Genomic DNA, 17,237 nt, shown 5'->3' on the forward strand with positions numbered 1-17,237 from the left:
AGATAGAACTTGGCTTTCTTAGTACTTTTCTGTCTTGAAGTATCTACTAATGGTTGCCAGGATGAACTCCTCAGAACTCTCCACCTGGGCCTCCTTTTCCTTTTTCTCATGGAATTGATGAATCAAGGATTGATGAATTAACTGGGTAGGCGTGTGTCCGTGATGTCTCCCTATGGTTTGCTTTATAAAACTACATGGATAGAAAAAACCAAGGTTGGATTGTCTCCTTTGGAGAAGCTTAACAATGGAGATGGATCCCTAAACCAGAGTTACCCATTTAGAGCCACTGGCTGCCTATTGGTCATGGTAGCTGCCAACAGATTAAGAAAGAGGCCAGGGTGGGTGAGTGGCTACATGTGCATCAGGGGGACAAGGCTTCCCTGTGAGCCTGCCTTACCTAAAATAGGTTGAAAGGTGAACTGAAGTTTTCAAGGAACATTTTCGAGGCAATGCCATTTCAATAGATAAATGATGGCATCTATAGTTCCTTGGTCCTCTTAGGAAGGCAAATTCTGCAGGTTTTTGTTAAATATTTTCTAATTAAGCTTTGCCAATATTCTGAGCTTTTCGGTTATTATGGATTATCCAATTTTTATTTATTTTATTATTTTTTAAATTTATATCCAAGTTAGCATATGGGGCAATACTGATTTCAGAAGTAGAATTCAGTGACTCATCCCCTGCATGTAACACCCAGTGCTCATCCTAACAAGTGTCCTCCCTAATGGCCCTTGTCCATTTAGCCCATCCCCCCCACCCCAAATCCCTTCAGCAACGCTCAGTTTGTTCTTTGTATCTAAGAGTCTCTTATGTTTTGTCCCCCTCCCTATTTATATAGTGCTCCCTTCCCTTATGTCAACCTGTTTTATATCCTAAATTCCACATATGAGTGAAGTCATATATTTGTCTTTCTCTGACTGACTTATTTCACTTAGCATAATACACTCTAGTTCCATCCACGTTGTTGCAAAGGGTAAGATTTCATTCTTTTTGATTGCTGAGTAATATTCCAGTGTGTGTGTGTGTGTGTGTGTGTGTGTGTACCACATCTTCTTTATCCATTCATCAGTCAGTGGATATTTGGGCTCTTTCCATTCTTTGGCTATTGTTGATAGCAGTGCTATAAGCATTGGGGTGCATGTGCCCCTTCAAAACAGCACTCCTGTATCCCTTGGATAAATACCTAGTAGTGCAATTGCTGGGACATAGGGTAGTTCAATTTTTAATTTTTTGAGGAACCTCCACACTGTTTTCCAGAGTGACTGCACCAGTTTGCATTCCCACCAGCGGTGCAAAAGCCTTCCTCTTTCTCTTCATCTTCGTCAACATCTGTTGTTGCCTGAGTTGTTAATTTTAGCCATTCTGACAGGTGTGAGGTGGTATCTCATTGTGGTTTTGATTTGTATTTCCCTGATGCTGAATGATGTTGAGATGTTGAGCATTTTTTCATGTCTATTAATGGCTTATTCCATTTTCAGAGATTTCTTAATCAACAGAATCTCACACAATGATACTTTCTAACAATTGGATGAGGGGGCTCGGTAAAGCCTCCTACCAAACTCTTTAGAGTAAGTTGGCTGATAAAAGGTAGGATGCCAGAGGCCAGGGGGTGTATGCCTACTGGGGGCTGTTTCTTTTTTTTTTTTTTAAGTTTTTTTTTTAAATATTTTTATTTATTTCTAGGAGAGAGAGAGAGAGAGACAGAGTGAGCAGGGGAGGGTCAGAGAGAGAGGGAGATACAGACTCTGAAATAGGCTCCAGGCTCTGGGCTGGCAGTCAGCACAGAGCCCGACGCGGGGCTCGAACCCACCAACCGCGAGATCATGACCTAAGCGAAAGTCGGACGCTCAACCGACTAAGCCACCCAGGCGCCCCTGGGGGCTGTTTCTATGGGTTACTTAGCTCTAGTACTTGGCCCTGAGACTCTAATTCACTTGTCCAGGATACTGCCTTCAGGACTGCAGGTCCTGGCCCTTCCCTTACATTTGTAGAGGATAAGCATGATTTGTCAAAACACTATTCTGGTTGGGCCTATAAATAGGACAAAATGAGACAGAAAGCAGGGGTGGCCTGGAGGCCACTTCTAGATCAAACAAAAGAAGAAATATGTCATGTCTAGTTCTGGAAGCAAGGTCAGAGCCATGAAATTAATAATGACAGAGGTGAATATGTCAAAGGGAATTTGGGAGACAATAGGCAGGGTCTTGGGAGTGACAATCAGTGACTGAAGGAAAGGGAAGCTAAAGTTGCCAAATGTTGAGGGGGCAGCTGAGGCAGGAGTCAGGAACTCTAAAATTAGGTCCTAACAAAGGAAATGAGGATTGGAAGAAGATACATTCTCTGTTCTCTGCTCTTGGATCCCAGGATCTCCTCTGTGTAGACGGATGGCTCCCGAGTCTACTACATCTCTGGCTCTGACTTTTTTCCTTAGAGTAATTCCTTCAAATCACATTGTACTTTATACTGTGCAATATAAATGAAAACATTTCTGTAAGATGCAAACAGAAAGGGAAGGAAGTAGATGTCCTGGTTTTAACCAGTCAGAGGAGCAGAAACCTGGCTGGTTAAGACCACTACAAATTCATGCCATGTTCAAGGCCCTCACTGCTTGTTGTGTTATGTTCTCTGTGTGCAGATTGGGCTGTTTGTTTGCTGTTAGTGAGTGATATTGACATACCTTTCTTTTCTTTCTTTTTTTTTAAGCTTATTTATTTATTTTTAGAGAGAGAGGGAGGGAGGGAGAGTGAGCATGAGTAGGTAGGGGCAGAGAGAGTGGGAGAGAGAATTTCAAGCAGGCTCCACGCTGACACAGCGCAGAGCCTGACACAGGGCTCGAACTCACGAACTGTGAGATCATGTATGACCTGAGCCGAAATCAAGAATCAGAGGCTTAACCAAATGGGCCACCCAGGTGCCCCAACACAACTTTCTAAGTGATCTGTAACTTCTTTTTTTTTTTTTATTTATTTATTTCTAGGAGAGAGAGAGAGAGAGACAGTGTGAGCAGGGGAGGGTCAGAGAGAGAGGGAGTGACAGACTGAAACAGGCTCCAGGCTCTGAGCTGGCAGTCAGCACAGAGCCCGATGCGAGGCTCGAACCCACGAACCGCTAGATCATGACCTAAGCGAAAGTCGGCCGCTTAACCGACTAAGCCACCCAGGCGCCCCTAAGTGATCTCTAACTTCTAACTGCCTAATTTTTGTCAGGTTTTAAAGATTAGAAGCTTACTTGCAATTTTAAATTTTGGAAAGAACGAAAATGGCTAGTTTGGGAAGCTTAGATGCTGTACAATGCTTCCCATGGTGCAACAGATGAAGTAGATGATTTTAAGCAGGACACAAACATTTTGTATGTATTTCTTTTAGTGACTATGAGAATAAAATATAATTAATACACTAAACTCAATTTTCACCAATGTTACTGATTAGAAAGAAGGTAAGTTTTTAAAGTAAGCTGAGTTAAAATTGACACCTAATATAATTGTAATTATATAACTGGCCAGGTGGCCCACAGATGCACTGTGAAAGCGACCGTTACATGACTGTGGCTTCTCTACCACTTGGAGGTCTTGACATCTTTCTCTTGGGGTATTTTAAGTCCCAACAGAGGAAGAAACAGAGACAATTATTTAGGATTTGCCAAGAAAAGGGAACCAGACCCTCAATGTTGTAATAGAATAGGGCTTACTTCTTGTTTTTGGTCTCTTTGTAGGACATGTTTCATGGGTCAATTTTGTACTTAACAAGTATCAAGTCTCAGCCAGATTTTCAGTTTATTAACATATTCCGAGATAATATCAGCCTTTCCATTTTGAGACCAAATTTTTCAAATTACTTATGGATCAGGATGAGTCTCTGGTTCATGTAACAAAGCAACACAATTATATGATTTAGAGGGTGTTTTTTTGTTGTTTTTTTTTAAACTAATCTCTACACCCAACATGGGACTAGAACTCACAACCCCAAGATCAAGAGTCCCATGCTCTACTGACTGAGCCAGCCAGGCATCCCTGACTTTGGTTTCTGTTTTTGTTGTTTTTGTCTTGCTGAACTCACAGTCCAGGCTCAAGTGGACCAACTGGACACTCAATGTTTAGGTGTCCATGTGTATACCATTTGTCATTTGGTTCATAGTACCTAATGTTGTTATCTATCCCCTTACCTATATAACTTTGTTTCCACTCCTTAAGTGTAAGCCCTAAGGGAAGAAACCATGTCTTAGTCTCTCTTTCTTTTGGAGTGGGGAGGGACTTCAGTACCAGTATAATAGCTTGTTAAAGTAGGTGTTGGGGCACCTCGGTGGGTCAGTTGGTTAAGCTTCTGACTTCAGTTCAGGTCATGATCTCACGGGGGTTTGTGCCCCGTGTCGGCCTCTGTGTTGACAGCTCAGAGCCTGGAGCCTGCTTTGGATTCTGTGTCAGCACAGAGCTGTCAGCACGGGCTCGAACCCACGAACTGTGAGATCATGACCTGAGCCAAAGTCAGACACTTAACCAACTGAGCCACCCAGGCGCCCCCAGTGCTTTTTAAACTCTATTTCATGGATGTATAAGATGAAGGCTGGGGAAAGATATCAGTTCAATGTATGCTTTCTCTTTGCTAATAGAAAAAGCAAAATACAATACACCATGGGAAAGACACTGTTGTAAGAATTACACAGCAGCCAGAGAGAGGAGAGGCTCCTGACCTCCACGGCCAGCATTATATAGGCAATGATGAGCTGGGTGTGGGCCCAGGTGACAGTTCTATAGAGCAGCTGCATTGGCCAGGATCTGATAGACAAGTTGGCAAAGGTGTGGATCAGGTAATCAGCTTCCACCATCAGAGCCCAGCAGAGGAAACCAAACACCTGTCCTGGGTGGAGTCCATGCCACCAGGCGGAGAAGGCGAACGTCTGCAGCAACGGGCGGGCCCCGCCCCGCTGGAATATGAGGCGTCGGAGCCACCCAGCTGTGCTTTGGTTCCACTTTCTTGTGAACAGGGATATCCTGTGGGTTGTTTCCAGTGTCCAAATGTCCGCATCGGGGACGTATCCCCCCGCAGCAGGGCTCTGACCAAGTTCAGGTCCAAAGCCTGCTGCATGGAGGAGGGCATCATCCAGGAGCCAGCAGGAGTAGTAGGTGAGTTTGAAGAGCCCGGCCGTGGACCACATGACACAGATGCACTGGAGCTGCCGGCAGTCAGTCAGACCCGCTCCTGCACCCACCACCATCCTCAGGACCACTTTTAGGCACTCGAGGCCCAGGATCTGCAGACCCCTCCAGGTCAGAGCCCAGACAGAGCGCCTGAGACCCACACTGCTCGGCCCTTGAACACGAGCTTGAAATCTCTGGAAGGAACACAGGGAGCCTCCTAGGAGAGCAGGGAAAAAGAGCAAGTAGCTGAAATAGGGCAGTGTCTTCCACAGATGCTCAGGAACGGAGCTTCTGCCCCTGATGCCTCTTGATGCTGCCTTCACTTTTCCCTCACAAATGTCCAGAGAGAGGGATGTGACCCTCTNAGACTCTGAAATAGGCTCCAGGCTCTGGGCTGGCAGTCAGCACAGAGCCCGACGCGGGGCTCGAACCCACCAACCGCGAGATCATGACCTAAGCGAAAGTCGGACGCTCAACCGACTAAGCCACCCAGGCGCCCCTGGGGGCTGTTTCTATGGGTTACTTAGCTCTAGTACTTGGCCCTGAGACTCTAATTCACTTGTCCAGGATACTGCCTTCAGGACTGCAGGTCCTGGCCCTTCCCTTACATTTGTAGAGGATAAGCATGATTTGTCAAAACACTATTCTGGTTGGGCCTATAAATAGGACAAAATGAGACAGAAAGCAGGGGTGGCCTGGAGGCCACTTCTAGATCAAACAAAAGAAGAAATATGTCATGTCTAGTTCTGGAAGCAAGGTCAGAGCCATGAAATTAATAATGACAGAGGTGAATATGTCAAAGGGAATTTGGGAGACAATAGGCAGGGTCTTGGGAGTGACAATCAGTGACTGAAGGAAAGGGAAGCTAAAGTTGCCAAATGTTGAGGGGGCAGCTGAGGCAGGAGTCAGGAACTCTAAAATTAGGTCCTAACAAAGGAAATGAGGATTGGAAGAAGATACATTCTCTGTTCTCTGCTCTTGGATCCCAGGATCTCCTCTGTGTAGACGGATGGCTCCCGAGTCTACTACATCTCTGGCTCTGACTTTTTTCCTTAGAGTAATTCCTTCAAATCACATTGTACTTTATACTGTGCAATATAAATGAAAACATTTCTGTAAGATGCAAACAGAAAGGGAAGGAAGTAGATGTCCTGGTTTTAACCAGTCAGAGGAGCAGAAACCTGGCTGGTTAAGACCACTACAAATTCATGCCATGTTCAAGGCCCTCACTGCTTGTTGTGTTATGTTCTCTGTGTGCAGATTGGGCTGTTTGTTTGCTGTTAGTGAGTGATATTGACATACCTTTCTTTTCTTTCTTTTTTTTTAAGCTTATTTATTTATTTTTAGAGAGAGAGGGAGGGAGGGAGAGTGAGCATGAGTAGGTAGGGGCAGAGAGAGTGGGAGAGAGAATTTCAAGCAGGCTCCACGCTGACACAGCGCAGAGCCTGACACAGGGCTCGAACTCACGAACTGTGAGATCATGTATGACCTGAGCCGAAATCAAGAATCAGAGGCTTAACCAAATGGGCCACCCAGGTGCCCCAACACAACTTTCTAAGTGATCTGTAACTTCTTTTTTTTTTTTTATTTATTTATTTCTAGGAGAGAGAGAGAGAGAGACAGTGTGAGCAGGGGAGGGTCAGAGAGAGAGGGAGTGACAGACTGAAACAGGCTCCAGGCTCTGAGCTGGCAGTCAGCACAGAGCCCGATGCGAGGCTCGAACCCACGAACCGCTAGATCATGACCTAAGCGAAAGTCGGACGCTTAACCGACTAAGCCACCCAGGCGCCCCTAAGTGATCTCTAACTTCTAACTGCCTAATTTTTGTCAGGTTTTAAAGATTAGAAGCTTACTTGCAATTTTAAATTTTGGAAAGAACGAAAATGGCTAGTTTGGGAAGCTTAGATGCTGTACAATGCTTCCCATGGTGCAACAGATGAAGTAGATGATTTTAAGCAGGACACAAACATTTTGTATGTATTTCTTTTAGTGACTATGAGAATAAAATATAATTAATACACTAAACTCAATTTTCACCAATGTTACTGATTAGAAAGAAGGTAAGTTTTTAAAGTAAGCTGAGTTAAAATTGACACCTAATATAATTGTAATTATATAACTGGCCAGGTGGCCCACAGATGCACTGTGAAAGCGACCGTTACATGACTGTGGCTTCTCTACCACTTGGAGGTCTTGACATCTTTCTCTTGGGGTATTTTAAGTCCCAACAGAGGAAGAAACAGAGACAATTATTTAGGATTTGCCAAGAAAAGGGAACCAGACCCTCAATGTTGTAATAGAATAGGGCTTACTTCTTGTTTTTGGTCTCTTTGTAGGACATGTTTCATGGGTCAATTTTGTACTTAACAAGTATCAAGTCTCAGCCAGATTTTCAGTTTATTAACATATTCCGAGATAATATCAGCCTTTCCATTTTGAGACCAAATTTTTCAAATTACTTATGGATCAGGATGAGTCTCTGGTTCATGTAACAAAGCAACACAATTATATGATTTAGAGGGTGTTTTTTTGTTGTTTTTTTTTAAACTAATCTCTACACCCAACATGGGACTAGAACTCACAACCCCAAGATCAAGAGTCCCATGCTCTACTGACTGAGCCAGCCAGGCATCCCTGACTTTGGTTTCTGTTTTTGTTGTTTTTGTCTTGCTGAACTCACAGTCCAGGCTCAAGTGGACCAACTGGACACTCAATGTTTAGGTGTCCATGTGTATACCATTTGTCATTTGGTTCATAGTACCTAATGTTGTTATCTATCCCCTTACCTATATAACTTTGTTTCCACTCCTTAAGTGTAAGCCCTAAGGGAAGAAACCATGTCTTAGTCTCTCTTTCTTTTGGAGTGGGGAGGGACTTCAGTACCAGTATAATAGCTTGTTAAAGTAGGTGTTGGGGCACCTCGGTGGGTCAGTTGGTTAAGCTTCTGACTTCAGTTCAGGTCATGATCTCACGGGGGTTTGTGCCCCGTGTCGGCCTCTGTGTTGACAGCTCAGAGCCTGGAGCCTGCTTTGGATTCTGTGTCAGCACAGAGCTGTCAGCACGGGCTCGAACCCACGAACTGTGAGATCATGACCTGAGCCAAAGTCAGACACTTAACCAACTGAGCCACCCAGGCGCCCCCAGTGCTTTTTAAACTCTATTTCATGGATGTATAAGATGAAGGCTGGGGAAAGATATCAGTTCAATGTATGCTTTCTCTTTGCTAATAGAAAAAGCAAAATACAATACACCATGGGAAAGACACTGTTGTAAGAATTACACAGCAGCCAGAGAGAGGAGAGGCTCCTGACCTCCACGGCCAGCATTATATAGGCAATGATGAGCTGGGTGTGGGCCCAGGTGACAGTTCTATAGAGCAGCTGCATTGGCCAGGATCTGATAGACAAGTTGGCAAAGGTGTGGATCAGGTAATCAGCTTCCACCATCAGAGCCCAGCAGAGGAAACCAAACACCTGTCCTGGGTGGAGTCCATGCCACCAGGCGGAGAAGGCGAACGTCTGCAGCAACGGGCGGGCCCCGCCCCGCTGGAATATGAGGCGTCGGAGCCACCCAGCTGTGCTTTGGTTCCACTTTCTTGTGAACAGGGATATCCTGTGGGTTGTTTCCAGTGTCCAAATGTCCGCATCGGGGACGTATCCCCCCGCAGCAGGGCTCTGACCAAGTTCAGGTCCAAAGCCTGCTGCATGGAGGAGGGCATCATCCAGGAGCCAGCAGGAGTAGTAGGTGAGTTTGAAGAGCCCGGCCGTGGACCACATGACACAGATGCACTGGAGCTGCCGGCAGTCAGTCAGACCCGCTCCTGCACCCACCACCATCCTCAGGACCACTTTTAGGCACTCGAGGCCCAGGATCTGCAGACCCCTCCAGGTCAGAGCCCAGACAGAGCGCCTGAGACCCACACTGCTCGGCCCTTGAACACGAGCTTGAAATCTCTGGAAGGAACACAGGGAGCCTCCTAGGAGAGCAGGGAAAAAGAGCAAGTAGCTGAAATAGGGCAGTGTCTTCCACAGATGCTCAGGAACGGAGCTTCTGCCCCTGATGCCTCTTGATGCTGCCTTCACTTTTCCCTCACAAATGTCCAGAGAGAGGGATGTGACCCTCTGGGTCAAGAGCATGAGGGAGGAAAGAGTGATGCAGAACCTGAAAGAGATGTATTTAAATGTAAAAACGCTCCCCATATTTATTTCATCCCAGTCCGGTCCCTCACACGTGACCCCACAGCACATAGTAGCTCTGAATGATGAAGACGGGTGGCCTGGCCTGCAGAGACCCCACAAAGACTGTTGGATTAATTCAGGCCACAGGCTACTCTGGGCAGGATCAAGAGGTAAATGTGGAAATCGAGGATCCTGGGTGGCTCAGTCAGTTAAGTGTCCAACTGGGCTCAGGTCATGATCTCACAGTTCAGGAGTTTGAGCCTCCTGTCGGGCTCTGTGCTGACATCTCAGAGCCTGGAGCCTCCTTCAGATTCTGTGTCTCCTCCTCCTCTCTCTGCCTCTCCCCTGCTCATGCTCTATCTCTCTCTATCTCTCAATAATAAAAATGTTAAAAAATTTTTATAAAAAAAAAGAATGACAAGGAATATTATAGGGAAATATTGATTATAATATTTCTAAGAATAGCCTATACAGATTAGGATCAAGGACCTGGGAGAAATTTGCCATGGAAGAAACAAAAATTTAGTATTGAAGAGACTACAGGGAGACATAGATTTTAAATATGAACTGGTCCCTGCTAGTAAGATTCTGCAGGCTGTGGCTTCTGTGCTGAGGAACAGTGAGCCAAGCTAAGGGTTCAGGCCGTGCACTGAGTCACTAGCAATTTGAGGTGTGTTCTTAACCAGTCACCTGAAGCGCTCCAGCTTCAGTGTCACAAGGCAGAGAAGATCCTACTGGCAAGGTTATTACGGAGAAAATTAATGAAAATTATATGACGCACTCTGCAATCAGGGATGCTGTCCTGTGGAGTGCCAATGGCACTATTTCCCAAGTGCTGCTGTTTCTTTCTGTGAGTCTGAGGATTTAAGGACGACTGACCTCATCTGACATGTCCCAACAGTAAGGAAAGTTGCCTCCAGATGCCACCAACCCCTGTTCACACTCCTTTTGTGGGTGGAATGTGTTCCCCCCAAATTTATAGGTTGAAGCTCCAACTCCCAGTACCTCAGAATGTGACCGTATTTGGAGATGGGGTGTTTAAGTTAAAATGAGGGCATCAGGGCACCTGCGTTAAGGTTTGACTTCAACTCAGGTCATGATCTCATGGTTTGTGGGTTTAAGCCCCATGTCTGGCTCTGTCCTGAAAGCTCAGAGCCTGGAGCCTGCTTCGGATTCTAGTTCTCTCTGCCCTTCCCCCATTCACACTCTGTCTCTCTCTCAAAAATAAGTAAACATTAAAAAAATTTTTTAAATGAGGTCATTGGGGTAAACCCTAATTGAATATGACTGATGTCCTTATCAGAAGAGGAAATTAGGGCACAGACACAGAGAGAAGACCAGACAAGGAAACAGGGGGAAACAGTCATCTACAAGCCAAGGAGGGAGGCCTCAGAAGAAGCTGAACCTGCCAACACCTTGATCTTGAACTTCCCAGAGGAAGTAAGTTTCTGTTGTGTGAGGCCACCCAGTCTTCAGTACTTTGTTATGACAGCCAGAGCAAATTAGAACACCTTCCCATTTCAGCTTTGGCTCAGCCTTCCTCCCATCCACCAGATTCTGTTTAACTTGCCCCTCTGGCCCCTATCAGGTCCCACTTCCTACGGAAATGCTAATTCACCGCACCCGAGTCAGTACTCCCCACCCCCTACAGGCTGCCATCATCTTCTGGGAAGCAAACCCTAAAGCCTTTGGTGAAGACAGTGAGGACAAAGGAAAGGATTCTGGGTGTGGCAGGGATGACAAAATGAGTGAACCAATGGCAAGCTGGAATCAGACAGGTGACCTGCCTCGACAGGTCACAGCCCCTCTTCTCTTAGTGACCATTTACCCACGCCACCTGTGATAACGTAGGGAGCCAGGGACCACAGGCCTCAAGAATACAGGCATACCTGTATATAGACATAGCTCTAATCTTAGTGATCTCACGGACTCACGAAAATACTTCTTTAGACTGTAGTTAGTTCTTTTTCCTACACTGGGTGACCACCCTTCTGGGAGGATGGAATAGCTGAGTCGCAATGAAAGTAAAACTCTCGGGGGCAACTGTGTGGCTCAGTCCGACTCTTAATTTCAGCTCGGGTCATGATCTCATGGTTTGTGAGTTCAAGCCCTGCATTGGGCTCTGCGCTGACAGTGTGGAGCCTGCTTGGGATTCTCTCTCCCTCTCTTTGCCCCTCCCCTGCTCGTGTGCTCTCTCTCTCTCTCTCTCAAAATAAATAAATACACATAAAAAGAAAAAAAGCAAAACTCTTGCACGGCAGCTTTGATGGGAAGGTAGCAAAGGTTCACAGTGGGTTGATATCTTCCTGGTCCCGCTAAAGCGGAGGAGAGGCTGCTGGCCATGTGTCTAAACCACCCACTCTCAGTTCAGCAAACTGTGCTTAGTCACTTCCAGGCAGGCCTCGTCCGTGGGCCCTGGGACCCCTGGTTCAACGTCCTTTCAGGCACAGTTAAGAACAGCTAAGTGCCAGACACTGGGCTACATAGGCAACACATGGTAGTTATTTATCGTCGTATAATTACGTTTATATGCATTATCTCTAACATAAAAGGTATACATTCATATACATACACACACACATACATATACACATACGCTCACACTTATTTTTTTAGGAAAAGAAATGGAGGCTGAGAGGTTAAATGACTGGCTTAAGGTCACACTGCTCAAATGTGCAAGAATTGGGATTCAAACTCAGCACTCGGGGGCTCTCCACGCCCACCATGGCACAAGCCAAGCCTCGGCTGGTTTTAGTACAAGCCAAGCGAACAGGCTGCTTTACCTCACGGAAGGACGTTCTTGCAGGTAATATTCAGTATAGTGCAGGCCCAGGTGGCAGAGCGTCTGCCAGCTCATCTGAAAGCCGAACGCCCACCTGTGGACATCCTGGGGGCCGAGAGAGGAAATCAGAAGCCCGGCGCCCAGAGCAGGGACCAGGACAAGCATGGCGAAGGAACCCATGGCAGCCCAGGCCAGGGCCGCACCTCCGGCCAGGAGCAAGAGGTACCTGGAAGAAGAATTGTGGACAAGCGTGAGACTGACTTGGGTCAGTGAGTCACGAGTCACTTCACATGTCATTCTGGAGAATGCAATGGAGGTAAGCCCCGTGTGACACCTCAAGGAGCCGTACTGTTATCACTCCAAAGGCTTCCTTTTGTTTTTCTTTTTTTTTTTTTTTTAAATGTTTTATTTATTTCTAGGAAAGAGAGAGAGAGACAGCGTGAGCAGGGGAGGGTCAGAAAGAGAGGGAGACACAGAATCTGAAACAGGCTCCAGTCTCTGAGCTGGCAGTCGGCACAGAGCCCGACGCGGGGCTCGAACCCACGAACCGCGAGATCATGACCTAAGTGAAAGTCGGACGCTCAACCAACTAAGCCACCCAGGCGCCCCTTCCTTTTGTTTTTCTGAGGGAGAAAAAGCCAGAGTCCATTTGACAGTACCTACCTCAGGAAACAAATTTTCATTCCCACTGTTCAAGTGGGAATAACACCCGCCCCTGACAATCCTGTGGGTGACGGCTCTGGAAGGTCCCCTAGTGGGGACATCTTTAAAAATGTAGCGGTTTGCTGGGTCACCTGGGTGGCTTGGTTGGTTGAGCGTCCCACTTAGGCTCAGGTCATGATCTCACGGCTTGTGAGTTCGAGCCCTGCATCAGGCTCTGTGCTGACAGCTCAGAGCCTACAGCCTGCTTCAGATTCTCTCTCCCTCTCTCTCTCTCTGCCCTTCCCCATTTGTGCTCTGTTTCTGTCTCTCCCTCTCAAAGATAAATAAACATTAAAAAATTAAAAAAAACAACAACTAGTGGCTTGCTGACTGACTGAAAAGTGATGTGAAGCTAGTGTCAAAGATCTAGGACAGCTTTCTAGACATCATCTCATGCAGATGCGCCTCTTTCCTCTTTGCTGGGTTGCACTGCCTGCACCATTCCAGAAAGTGGACTCCATTCCTCTCTCAGCTAAGTGTTTGAAAACTCAATTAGAAAATCTTTATTTTATTTTTTTTAGAAAATCTTTATATGTGCTTTTAATCTTCCCTATTGCACTTTCAAGATCTTAGGAGTTGGTGGTTTTTCTTAATGTTGTTAAAGACCCACATCAGTGAAGCAGTTTGTGCAAACTGCCTCCCTCAGTAGCTGATAGATGCCCTGAAGCTGTGCAGAGACCTGGGAAATCTCACATTCTGAAGACTCAGTTCTTTCCACAGTATATGGAGGTTGGTGTGTTTGTTTACTTTTTAAAGTTTTTTTTTTTTTTTTTAATTAATCCCTACACCCAATGTGGGTCTTAGACTCATGACTCCAAGATCAAGAGTCACATGCTCTCCCAACTGAGCCAGCCGGGTGCCTCTGTTTGTTTTAATTGGTGCCAAATTAATAAATCTGAATGAAGAGGTGTGAAAAATAGGTCCTGACTGGTCAGGGAGAGGAAAATTGAATCACAGAGGCCTACATTTTCAGAGCACCTGGGTGGCTCAGCCAGTTAAGCATCTGACTCTTGATTTTGGCTCAGGTCATGATCTTATGGTTCATGAGTTTGAGCCCCATGTCTGGCTCTGCGCTGACAGCACAGAGCCTGCTTGGGATTCTCTCTCCCTCTCCCTTCAACTTAAATAAGCATTAAAAAAAAAAAAGATTAAAAAAAAGAGGCCTACATTTTCTTGACCGTCGCAGGGTATATATCGTGGCTCAGTGACGCACATGCACTGGTAAGAATGTCTTTCTTGGGGGTACTGACAGGTGCCCGCCGTGTAAGGTGCTCTATCACGCAGGGCCTGGGCCACTCCTGTGTTTCACTGCCATGGAAAAATAAGGGGACATGTAGTCCCTGCACAGCAGAAGTAGAAGCCTGAAGTGCCAACTGCCCTGAGACTTTATAAACATTCAAATGTCTACCTATGTACATGTAGACTACATGACGTATTGAGTACTTACTTTATTCTAGGTGTTGTGATAATAATCTCTTTATAAGAAATGCCTTTGTTTAATCCTTAAAATAACCCTACGAGATAGGCATTATTATTTTCATTTCACAGATCAACTTGGAGAGAATTTATTCACATACACAGGACACTCAGGAAGCGAGGGACCCAGGACCTGCCAGGCTGACCCCGAATCTCTGCAGAGACCTGGACCCAGCAATCTGAGTCTCTCTTTTTTTTAGTTTTTCTAATTTTTTTTTTAAGTTTATTTATTTTTGAGAGAGGCAGCAAGAGAAAGAGAGAGAGAGAGCACACATGCACACGCACGCGCACACAAGCTGGGGAGTGGCAGAGAGAGAGAATACCAAGCAAGCTCCATGCTGTCAGTGCAGAGCCCAGAGCCCCACGTCGCCTCAAAGTCATGAACCAAACCGTGAGATTGTGACCTGAGCTGAAATCAACAGTGGGACACCTAACCTACTGAGCCACTCACGTGCCCCAAAGCCAGCAATCTTAACCCTGTGGGAATTAACCCTTGTTTTTGCACTTGTTTTGCTTTATTGTTTGTGATTCTTTCTCAGTAGGACACTTTTTTTACAACCTCTCCTCCCCATCTCCTAAATGAGGGTAAGGGCCATCAACCCGTGTGAACTACATGTAATATACCACAGGTTAGTCAAACTCAGCAATTCTAATTATTAGATACAACTAGATTTTAAATTAAAAGTCCCCAGTGTATAAAAATCTTAATCTCCAAAATAAGTGAATCATTAGGAGGTAGCCCTCTGGCAATGGATTTTCATGTTACATGAGGATATTCCACAAACTTCTTTAAAAACGGGGGCTGTCTTTAATGTCTATAATTTATTAACTATACAGGGGTGCCTGGGTGGCTCAGTTGGTTGAGAGTCTGACTCTTTGTTTTGGCTCAGGTCATGATCCCAGGGTTGTGGATAGAGCCCCACATCAACCTTTGCTCTGAGCATGGAGCCTGCTTGAGATTCCTTCTCTCTCTGCCCCTCTCCCCTGCTTGTGCTCTCTTTCAAATAAAAAAAGTAATGATTTATTAACTATACAAAGATCATTGTAATCAAGTTACCAAATCTCTAATAATAATTTTTGAATCTCAGATTGAGATCTAGCTAATCTCACATAATTTGTTTTGACTTATGCGATTTCTCTGAGAAATCATACAAAGGCATTTAAAAAATCAGTTACATATTTAATAAAATTTAATTTTATTGAAAATGATAAAATTCCATGAAATTAGGACTGGCCAAGAGTATAGGACATATGGTGGGGGTATAGGTATATCTGTTTGGGGAATTCCTGTACTATCTCAACATCCATCTCTCTCCAGAGTTTTCACCCTTTTCCCATTTAACGTACACCTACCAAACTGAGTCAATGCAAACATGATGTCAATTTCCAGTCCCATTTCACTCTAATAGAGATATCAATGATCGAGCAATCAATAATCAGTGGTAATGATAATCACTTAAAAACAACCGTATAATTATTTTTATTAACATTTTTTTAAATGCTTATTCAGTTTTTGAGAGACGGAGAGAGACAGAGCATGAGCAGGGTAGGGGCAGAGAGAGGGAGGGAGATACACACTCCAAAGCACAGAGCCTGATGCGGGGCTTGAACCCGTGAACCACGAGATCATGACCCGAGCCGAAGTCAGTCACTTAACCAACTAAGCCACCCAGGTGCCCCCATATAATTAATTATTTAATCTTCATGTCTTCAGGCCAGCCCATGCTTTTTGACCTACTATGGTATTCATAGATGTAAGAGCAAAATTAGCCTTTAAACCTACCTGGCAGAAGTGGAAAATGAATCCATAGTGCAGAGATAATTAAACAGAAGTGCAAAAGGAAAAGCTGCCCCTTGATAAAGTGATACAGGATGGAGGAAGAACAGCTGAAGCCAATCCATTGTGAACTGGGACAAAGATACTGTCCCTCCCAGAGTCTTTAACAGGTGCCTTCCTTCCCCAAGTAAAACCTCAACCAGGTTCTCTTTAATCTGTTTATATGGCTCAGGAAGGCCTGGGTGAATAAAGAGCAAACAAAAGCACTGGCGAGAAGCAGCATCAAAGCTGGCTTTCTGATAAAGGGAACTGCACCATAGAAACCAAAATGCGTTTTTGGTGTGATATTAACAATGTACGAAAACATTGCTTTCAGAATTCTCATTTAGTTTACACACTGCGTTATTTGCCTTTCCAGTCATCTGACTGCCATATTTTCTTCACTAAGTTAAAGCAAAATGTCATTTTCCAGTTATGGACAGACAACTGGCTGGCTGGGAAGGGGGATCAAGGAGGTGAGCATAAGGAAGGGAGCCCTCATGATCATGTGAGCCAATTCCTAAAATAAATGTGTGCGTGTATGTATGTGTGTAATCTCCCATGGTTCTGTTTCTCTGGAGAACTGTGGTTAATACATATGCCATGGAAGTCTTTCAAATTAATTTAGACAGACATTGCTTGAAAACAGGGCTTATATGCTTGGGGACGATAGAATGTTCTAAATTCATCCATATATTTATTCAACAATTTTCTTTTTTTAGTATCAATTATATCAGATACTGTGGTCAGTGCTGAGTAAAGAGTGGGAACAAATTTGTGTGGCTACTTTCAAAGAACTTAGTCTTTGGGGGAAATAATAAGATAAACAATTACAGCTGCTGATGGGTCCCCCCTTTTTTTTTGCATTTTTTAAAAAAGTAAACTCTACCCTCAAGGTGGGGCTCAGCCAGGCACCTGGGTGGTTGGGTCCTCTTCTTATACCAAGGAGAAAACCAACAATAGAGCAAGAATGACCTATTTCTGATTGGGTGGTTAGAGAGAGTTTCTCTGAGTGTGATGGTTAGTTTTTCTATCACTTTAGCTAGGCTAGGCTACAGTTCCCAGCTAGTCAATAAACACCAATCTAGGTGATGTCATGAAGATGTTTTATAGATATGCTTGAGGTCCATAACCAGTTGACTTTAAGGA

The 17,237-nt window shown here is 44.9% G+C and overlaps 2 protein-coding genes across 2 annotated transcripts; both read right to left on the reverse strand.

Moving 5' to 3' along the window:
- Positions 1-4,572: 4,572 nt before the first annotated feature.
- On the reverse strand, positions 4,573-7,334 carry LOC120222904 (ghrelin O-acyltransferase-like). Its single transcript, XM_039220932.1, has 2 exons — positions 7,316-7,334; positions 4,573-5,504 (listed from the first exon to the last, which is right to left on the reverse strand). The coding sequence occupies exons 1-2, from the start codon at positions 7,332-7,334 to the stop codon at positions 4,573-4,575; spliced, it is 951 nt and encodes a 316-aa protein (XP_039076863.1).
- Positions 7,335-8,331: 997 nt separating this feature from the next.
- LOC120222634 (ghrelin O-acyltransferase-like) lies at positions 8,332-16,174 on the reverse strand. The gene is made up of 3 exons (XM_039220534.1): positions 16,056-16,174; positions 12,096-12,320; positions 8,332-9,295 (listed from the first exon to the last, which is right to left on the reverse strand). Exons 1-3 carry the CDS (start codon positions 16,172-16,174, stop codon positions 8,332-8,334), a joined length of 1,308 nt encoding a protein of 435 aa, XP_039076465.1.
- Positions 16,175-17,237: the final 1,063 nt, after the last annotated feature.

The sequence above is a fragment of the Hyaena hyaena genome, unplaced genomic scaffold (genome assembly GCF_003009895.1).
Source record: "Hyaena hyaena isolate Hyena2069 unplaced genomic scaffold, ASM300989v1 scaffold_17, whole genome shotgun sequence".
Classification (NCBI taxonomy): Eukaryota; Metazoa; Chordata; class Mammalia; order Carnivora; family Hyaenidae; genus Hyaena; species Hyaena hyaena.